The sequence below is a fragment of the Antrostomus carolinensis genome, unplaced genomic scaffold, assembly GCF_000700745.2.
Source record: "Antrostomus carolinensis isolate BGI_N321 unplaced genomic scaffold, ASM70074v2 scaffold48637, whole genome shotgun sequence".
NCBI lineage: Eukaryota > Metazoa > Chordata > Aves > Caprimulgiformes > Caprimulgidae > Antrostomus > Antrostomus carolinensis.
Genome location: NW_010327796.1, coordinates 3,264 through 11,740, shown reverse-complemented (window position 1 = coordinate 11,740; position 8,477 = coordinate 3,264). Strand labels below are relative to the sequence as shown.

Sequence of the window (8,477 nt, the reverse complement as noted above, 5' to 3'; positions counted from 1 at the left end):
CGTTTCTCTGCGAGAACTCCCCTTACTCTCTTCTGGAGGTAAGAGATCTCAGCCTTGGATCTCAGACCACTATTCATACCACAGCAAATACACATCACAGTAACAGTATTAACTTAGGAAATAGCAGTAAATGTTAAGTATATTTGCAGGATTGTTTTAGGATTATATTACTTGAACGTCATTTTTATTAGATTGACTTATGCTTTTAATAATAATTTTAAACTTTTAAAATGCTTAAGATTTAGCTGTACTTTCTCTATTTGTTTTAATCTGTGGCTGATGAGAGCGTGTTGTGCCACAGTCTGACATTTTCAATGTGAATATGGGAATATTGACATATTTGTGGCACTGAATTCACTTCATTGCATCAGGCCGCAGCTGCTGGAGTGCAGGTTCATACCCACTTCCCCCACCACAGCTCTGGCTGGGATAAGCTGAGGCTGCAGCTGCCCCATGGAAGCTGTTGCTATGTGTGTGTCAACACCTGCAGATTTTGAGCAATCCACCCTCTCCAGCCTGTGCTGAGCCCCTCTCACCCCCAGCCCTGCTCTCTCCATTAGGACGGATGGGAATGCAGGGCAGCCCCTGGAATCCTCTACTGTTTTCCAGGGCTTGCAGCCTAAATCCCGTGGAGGCTCTTTAGTGAATCAGCTGTCTCTATAGACCAGCAATCTGAATGAGACATGGAGGTGTTTCTTATAAAATTGAATTTTTGATCTTCCAGCTCTCCCCATTTTCCAGATAACCTCATCCTAGTCCTCCAAACTTTGATGGAAAAAACTGCAGGAATCCGTGTTCTAACCACTCGTGTGGCTGTGTCGGGGCAGGACAAATGCATTAAAAATGTTGTGGACAATACTGCCTTTCTGTCTGTCAGGTGTTATGTCCCCGGTGTGATATTGGAATGCTGAATCTGAAGAGGAAACAGAAGAAGTTGAAGGAGGCAGTGCCAAGTGGAAAGAAGAAAAGCACTAAGCTAGAGACTCTGAGCGACTTAGAAAGAGCTCTCTCGGAGAGCAAAGACACTGCATCTGCGGTACGTGCTTCGAGATTTTTTTTCCAACTGGAGTTTCTTCTAAGTTCTTTGAATCTTTGTTTATGTTTGCCTCTCATGCAGGCATCTTCCGCTGCAGGTTATCTTCCGCTGTTCTCTGTTTGCTCTGATGTTCTGTAGAAGGACTCCTAAGATTGTGCATTTTCTGTGCTTGCTTCAGGTTTCCCAAAATTGCTTTTAGTGGAAAAAATGTGTGCTGTCTGTGTGCATGAAGTAGCCGTACAGTTTGCCAGGCAATGCCTGTAGCCTAACGAAGCATAGGAAAATAAAAAATTGAGGCCTATTTTTCCCCACCATAGCAAAACCTTATTAAAGATAGGGTTTTCCCAAGTGTGATCCTTTCAAAGAACACAATAACCCAACACCATTTATAATTAAAACAAACACTATAAATAATTAAAGAAAACCTCATGCATTATGAAGTCAATAAAACTCTTGTGGATGGAACAGACTTTGCTGCTGGTGGTAAAGTTCTTCATCCCAAAAGACTATTTCAGAGAAGGATACTCACATGGACTGTGCTCAGGAAAATGCATTCATTTAGCATGGCAGGTTTTGCTTCTGACACGAGGGGAGCACAAATCATCTTGTAGTGGAGGTTTTTCCTGGGTGGTTTGGATACCTTTGCACCCCAGCGCTGTAGCTGCAGTGCTGAGCACCCGTGCGTACGTAACGCAGTGTGCTGTGTGCACGTCCCACATCTGCCCATGCTGGACACAGTTGGCTAAAGTTTGCACAGCTTATTCTTCTGTAATCTTCACATTTCAAAGCCATGATTTGTGAAATAACTGTTTCGTATATACCTACCTATATACGCTACAGGAAAGCTGGGGAGGGACTTTTCATAAGGGCAGTTAATGACAAAACAAGGGGAAATGGGTTTAAACTGAAAGAGGGGAGGTTTAGATTAGATATTAGGAAGAAGTTCTTCACTGTGAGGGTGGTCAGACACTGGAACAGGTTGCCCAAGGAAGTTGTGGCTGCTCCTCCCTGGAAGTGTTGAAGGCCAGGCTGGATGAGGCTTTGAGCAACCTGGTCTAGTGGAAGGTGTCCCTGCTGATGGCAGGGGGGGTGGGACTGGATGAGCTTTAAGGTCCCTTCCAACCCAAACCAGTCTGGGATTCTATATACCCTCATGTATACATTTATTTTTATATACACATAATAAAATGTGGAGAATTTATTAGCTGCAACTGCTACTAATGAGATACATCGCTGTCTTTAATAGCAGCTAATGCTAAAGGTTCCCCCATGTTTAGAAGTTCACCTGAATTTCACTTGGTGCTTACAAACCCCAGAGTCAGTACACAGGTCAGGGTATGGCCCTGTGCACTTGACAGTGTGTGCATCAGAGATACGTTTGTGTTTCTGAAAACTGCTCAGAAATGTTTCAGGATTACACAGAGTCAGACTGTGTATTTGAGAGGCACGTTCATAGAGAGGCACCTGCAAGCCAAATCTGTGCCTGTTTCAGAATTGAAGCTGCTTTAATGAAGGTGATGTTTTTGTAGTACAAAACACAAAGGATTTGGGACAGGGAGGGAGTTAGGAGGTTATTTTTGGAAGGGAACAAGCTCTGGGCCTGACAAAACAAAAGCAAATTGAAGTCACATTGGTGCACATGCTCATAACTGCTTCACTTCAAGCATTCAAAGCCTTGAAGGCATGAGGAGCTTCTTAAAGATCTGAAATACTCACTTGGCCCATCTGAAGAGTGTGGTTGTGCAGAGGTCAGCCTGGTTTTAATGAGTATTGTTGCTTTTGAGATTACGTCCCTTTCTTTGAACTCCCTTGTAGATGGCTACGCTGGGGGAAGCCCGATTAAAGGAGATGGAAGCATTGCGTTCTCTGCGAGCAGCAAACGAAGTGAAGGTGTTGTCGAGTGAAGAGGCTGCAGAACTGAAAGTCTGTCTGTGCCAGAAGGAGCCGGCTGCTCCCATGATACAGTGTGAACTCTGCAGAGGGTTCTTCCATACTGGCTGTGTTTCAGTGCCCAACGTTTTGCAGGGACCTCGTGTGTGGCTCTGTCCACACTGTCATCGATCAGAAAAACCACCTTTAGAAAAGATCTTACCCTTGCTGGCCTCCTTGCAGCGTATCCGTGTGAGGCTTCCTGAGGGAGATGCCTTACGGTACATGATCGAGAGAACTGTGAACTGGCAGCACAAAGCACAACAAATGTTATATTCAGGGAATCTAAAACTTATACAAGACAAAATTGGCTCAGGATTATTTTACCACAGATGGCAAAGCACCGCAGGCCAATTGCCAGAGACAAACAAGGTGAGGCTGAACTGCTGCTGGGTTTCCTGGCGGTGGGTGGTGCATGGTCGGCAAGAACACTCTGACACCGCTTGGGGTTTTGGGTTCGTTGTATCTGTGCACAAATACTGGCAAGGCAGATTGTTTATGTGTTGCTTTGCAGATACAAGGATTCGGTTCTGCCTTGACAGTTAGCCAGGGTGTGCGTGTCCTCCAGCAACAGCTTCGTGTTCTCCTGCTGGAGCCCTGGGAACAATTGCTCCTGAAGGGCCTATTTTCCCTTCTCCTCCTCCCAGCTCCTACGCTCTAATGTGACACTATTAACGACAGAGTTGCTGAAGCTATTGTTTCTAGAGTGCTTAGTATTCAATTAGTCTTTATATTCTGTTCTTAACAAGTATTTCAATATAGTTTTAAGTGTTGAGAATTAGTAACAGAGGCACAAACTGTCCAGTGCGTTACCAGCTTAGCTCTCAGATGAGGTTGTTTTCCACAGGGTATCTTCATCCGTCACTGCTGCTGCTTCTCCTTATCACATCCACTAGAACTCCCAAGCTGAATATTCTGCTAAAACTACTGAGTTAAACTGCAGCAACTATTTCAGTTGTGGTCACAAGGGAGTTTCAAACTCCTTCAGTAAAGATCTTTCAGAAATAAAGCACAGGGAAAGTGGGAAATGTGTTAAGCATTTCTAGTTTTCCTGAGATAATAAATGCAGAAGAAATCTGAAATACAAAGTCTGTGCAGCATAAAGAACATAAAACATCACAAAATGAAATGCACTCTGTTGCTTTTACTTTTTGATTGGAACACCTTACTTCTGCTAGTCCAACCCTGTGCCAGTTAGCCTGTGTGTTTGCATTTTCATGCTCAGTTGTTAAGACATAAAATGTGCCATGCGTGTTTGACGAGGTTTTGCAGCTGCTTCTCAGGTAACTCCGCGGTACCAAGTTGCCCGTGTTGACCAGATTTTTCAAACAGGCAAGCTTAGTTTTAGAAATTAAAACTATATTTACACACCTAAAATAATTTCTCTGATAATTTAGGTTTTAAAGTATCTTTTCACTAGACCAACTAGTATAGTTGAAAAAAAAAACCCCAAAAACTGGGTAGGATTTGGGGCACATAAGTTGATGTTTGGGACAGAGATAGAAATGCAAAGTGTAGTTTTATTAGCTCAACGTGGTACCATGAGGACCTGGAAGCAGTCTAACCATTTTCGTGTCATTTTGAGCTCCAAGGTAACTCCAGCAGAGCTAGTTCAGGTCCTTCTGACTGCATTTCCCAGGTCAGAAGTCCCTGGGAAGCTCCATGGAAGAGCATCTGACCACGTGCATCAGCGTTGGGTCCTCGCGGTGCCTGAGCCAAGGAGCCTTCCTGGACCCAGTGGTACTGAGGGGAGGTCAGGCGTGGCCGCCGGAGCCATCTGGGCACAGGCACTAAATCAGACCTTTGGTCTGGATGGATTTGAGGTGGTTTTTGGGTGAATCCGGTGTCTCAGCATTGCTGTCCTGTCCTGTAACAGTTGTGTCATCTGGGGTAATCCAGCACTCTCGTTCTCCCAGAGAAGCTTGTACAGTAACCACTGGAGTTCGGCTTCTTTGGCACTGGCCAAAATGAAGAATGTGGAGCATTTAGATGAGTTTGAGTACTTTGTGTGAAAAACAGCTGGGAGAGTTGATGAGAGCCAGATTTCGAAAGGGGCCCAGACACTGGAATAGTGAGGTAGACGATACTTTGGAAGGCATCTGGTGAGATGCTTTTCTGACACTTGTGAGTCCAAGAGTGACACTCGCTGGCTTGTGTAGGTGGCCTTTGCATAAGTAAACACACATTTTGCTGTTGGCGTGTCCTCTGCACACGCTGAGGTCAGAAGTGCTTCCACACAGTGTGGTGTCTCATTGGATCGAGGCAGCGAGAAATCACTTCTTTATTGTGAACAACAGGAGGAAAGTGTGTAATTCTTACCCAGAGTCAGTGCGAGAGCTGGAGCCCTCACTACTGCAAGTGCAGGGTTATCCCTACTGACTCTGCCTGCGCTGTGTCTGCTCCGCGGGCTTGTTCTCCTCTTGTAGAGCCTTCTGCTGTGTGCACTAGGGCTGGTTTCTGAGCTCTCTGGAAATGATAATTCACAGCTAAGAATTTTGACAATAAAGTTGCTTTTGCCTATTTCCAGGTGCAGGATGAAGGATTTGGGTGTATTAGATGGAACGGTTTGCGGGAATACAAGATTTAAGCAATTGTAGAGAACTAAGTTCTGATTCTGTTGCAGTTATTTGACAATTCAAAGCTATGTTAGTGAAAATACCTGTGCATCATGTTTTGTTTTGTTTTCTAGGTTTCCCAGACAATTGGAGCTATGTCATTCTCCATGCCTCATGACTGGGATAACAGAACCATATATTTACATTCTTCATTTTCTACAGGACAGCACTGCATCCCACTTCATGGTTTGTAATCTTCACTTGGATTTCCCCACCCCATTTCCCCCCCACCCCTGTGTTTGGTGGAGAAGAGAGGGTGTCCTGGTCAACAGAAAATGGCTGAGGCAGGAAGGGCACATGACTGTGCAGGGCCTTTGGTTGCTTCTCAGTCCCCTGAGCAGCTTTGGAACTTAATGCCCAGCTTTGGCAGAGGAGTAAAGTTCTCAACAATCCAGATTTCCTACATGTGTAAGGAAAATATGGGTTGTGGTAGGAGAAGAGGTGTCAGCCAAGAGCTGGCCACTTCCTTGGTGAACAGTACATGGGGCTGCAGGAGATGGGAGAGGAGAGGGGATGGGGGAGAACATTGAAGCTGTAGGAGCTGGATGGGAACAATGAAGGGAAGTAGCGCTGGAGACCATGAGCTACTTAATCCACAGGACATGAGTCCACCTAAGTTTTGCTGCAGCACAACTGTCACAGAGACTTGAGAGTTTTCTGTGCTGCTGTGGCTGCTGCTGTGCTCAGGGTCACTCCGTGCAGGTTCTCTGTGCTTCCTAGCTCAGACTGTGTGTTTGTTGGACTAACACAGACACGCTATAAATTGCATCATTTTACGACTGTAAAAGGAGGTGTTTATCATTTCTTTGCCCCTGATGCATAATGCTCCAAGGACACAGGTCTAATCTTATCTTCACGTTTGCGAGTCAGTGCAGCTTAGCCCACGCTAATTCTACACAAGACACTTACTTCATTTTAACGTTCCAGTTCAAACAAGGCAGTCCTTTGTACAACCAGTTTTATTTTTCAGGCCATATTTGAGCTGTACTGAATGCTGTATTAAAAAGCTGTTATTTACACAATGATTTTGGCCTCCCCTAGCTGGGACTATTTCAGAAGCTCAAGGCAAGTTTTGTAAGCTCGGTAGCAGCAGTGGGCGGTGACTCTGCATGCAGCAAGGCTCATCCTCTCAGCTTTTCTTCTTCCCTTCTCTAGATTTCACTTATGGATTCCAATCAGTTTGTCCATCTTACCCACTTGTTATGTAGTGAGGGAATAATCACACTTCTTGTAGCTTCAGAAGCAGGAGAAATTGCCAAGAATGATGGCAATTGCTTATCCTGGAACCACTAAGAAATGCAACTTTTTGACCCTGCTGTTAATAAGCAGTGAAGAGGGAACTGATAAGAGTTAATTCATACAGTTGCAGATTTAAAAAGTCTTTCATAGATTTTTTTTTATTTTTTTTTTTTTTAATGTGCTACCAGAGAAGAATTTTCATTATCTGTGCAGTTCTTGTCAGTGCTGACACTGAAGAATTCCTTTTCTCCTCTCTCCCTGTCTTTCATAATAGTCATTAGCACAGAGCTGGATGAGCTGATGATGGAAGCCCAGCTGCTACAGGTTTCTCTGCCTGAAATACAGGAGCTGTACCAGATCCTATTCACAAAGCAAAGCCCCGTTTTGCAAACAGAGCAGAGGTCGTCTGTGGGACCGACAACTGAAAAGGCAAGTGTCTGACAACAGCAGGGAGATTGGGGGCACTTTGGAGTAGAGGCTCTGCCTGATCCCATAAACTTTACAAAGACGTTTGTGTGTGTGTCTGTACTTCCATGAAAAGACATTTTCCTTGTTCAAAAGGGGTCAAAAAGTTGATAATTTAATGAATTTTGTACAAACTATTGAATATCATTTGGGCCTAATGGATTTTTGCAATTTGAATCTGGTTTTTTTTACACTCACTTTCTGTATTTTGAATACATTTGTTCTAATTTGATGCTTGTTCTGCATTAAAGAGGCTTTTCTGAGAGAGTTGCCTCTGAAGCAGCAGTCTCAGAGGCAGGAAATGAGAATCCTTTTTTCTATAAACTTTGTCACTGGAGTGTGGCCCTATCCTCTGCTCCTCTCACCTATCCCGCTTCTGCTGAGAAGGCAGAACTCTGTCAAACACTCTGCACTTTTATTTAAGCCTGTTCCTAAAAGCAGGGTGTGGAATAACAGGATAATGAGCGTTCTTACATACTTACAATTTTACCAAAATATCTTTCCGATAGAATGACTGTTGCCGAGGAAAAAAGGATGGAATTAGTTACATGGACAGAAAACTTAAGCGACGTTTTGAGAGAGAGAGCTTCTGTGATGAGAAGAGAGCAAGAGTTAAAAAAGTGAGGACACCCAAAAAGAAGAAACTGAAGCTGAATCACTCAAAGGATCTCTGCACTAACAAACTGGAGAGAGAGCGGGAGCGTCTCTTTGAGATGCAGCGTTCCAGTGAAAGCCACTTACTTCCCTCAGACATGTCATTCTCTGAGCAGGAGGACTCTGAGGATGAAGATGCCATCTGCCCTGCTGTGAACTGTCTCCAGCCTGAGGGAGATGAGGTCAGTAGGGGCAGACCCACTGTGGTGGTCTGAGTGCTGGGGTCTAGAACATTCAACTGCCCTGAAACACTTGGGCTGCAGAAATAGGATTTACAAAGAGAGCGTGAGGCACTTGGTCAGCTAGTGACAGCGTCTGTCACTGCTGGGACACATTTAGTAGCGATCCTTCCTGCCTTCTCCAAGAGCAGCCGTGCAGCTGGGACTGGGGAAGGCAGGTGGACGTCAGAACATCTGCATGGAATGGACAGGAGGAAGTGGGGGCTGTGCAGGCACCGTATTCATCTCTGCTCTTGAAATAGGGGTGTAGATAGACTTTGGGGGGGGGGGGGCAGTGGTTTGGGGCTCTCAACAGCCCCC

At 44.8% G+C, this 8,477-nt stretch overlaps 1 protein-coding gene across 1 annotated transcript in view; it reads left to right on the top strand.

The window, feature by feature from the left end:
• Window positions 1-8,477, top strand: part of KDM5B (lysine demethylase 5B) — a gene marked incomplete at its 5' end in the record, with an annotated part of 29,178 nt that overhangs the window by 19,763 nt on the left and 938 nt on the right. Inside the window, 6 exon segments of the mRNA XM_029085952.1 lie at window positions 1-38; window positions 878-1,036; window positions 2,852-3,337; window positions 5,655-5,766; window positions 7,094-7,248; window positions 7,794-8,120. The exon segment at window positions 1-38 is cut by the window's left edge and continues 53 nt beyond it. Coding sequence (XP_028941785.1) covers window positions 1-38; window positions 878-1,036; window positions 2,852-3,337; window positions 5,655-5,766; window positions 7,094-7,248; window positions 7,794-8,120 — 1,277 coding nt within the window.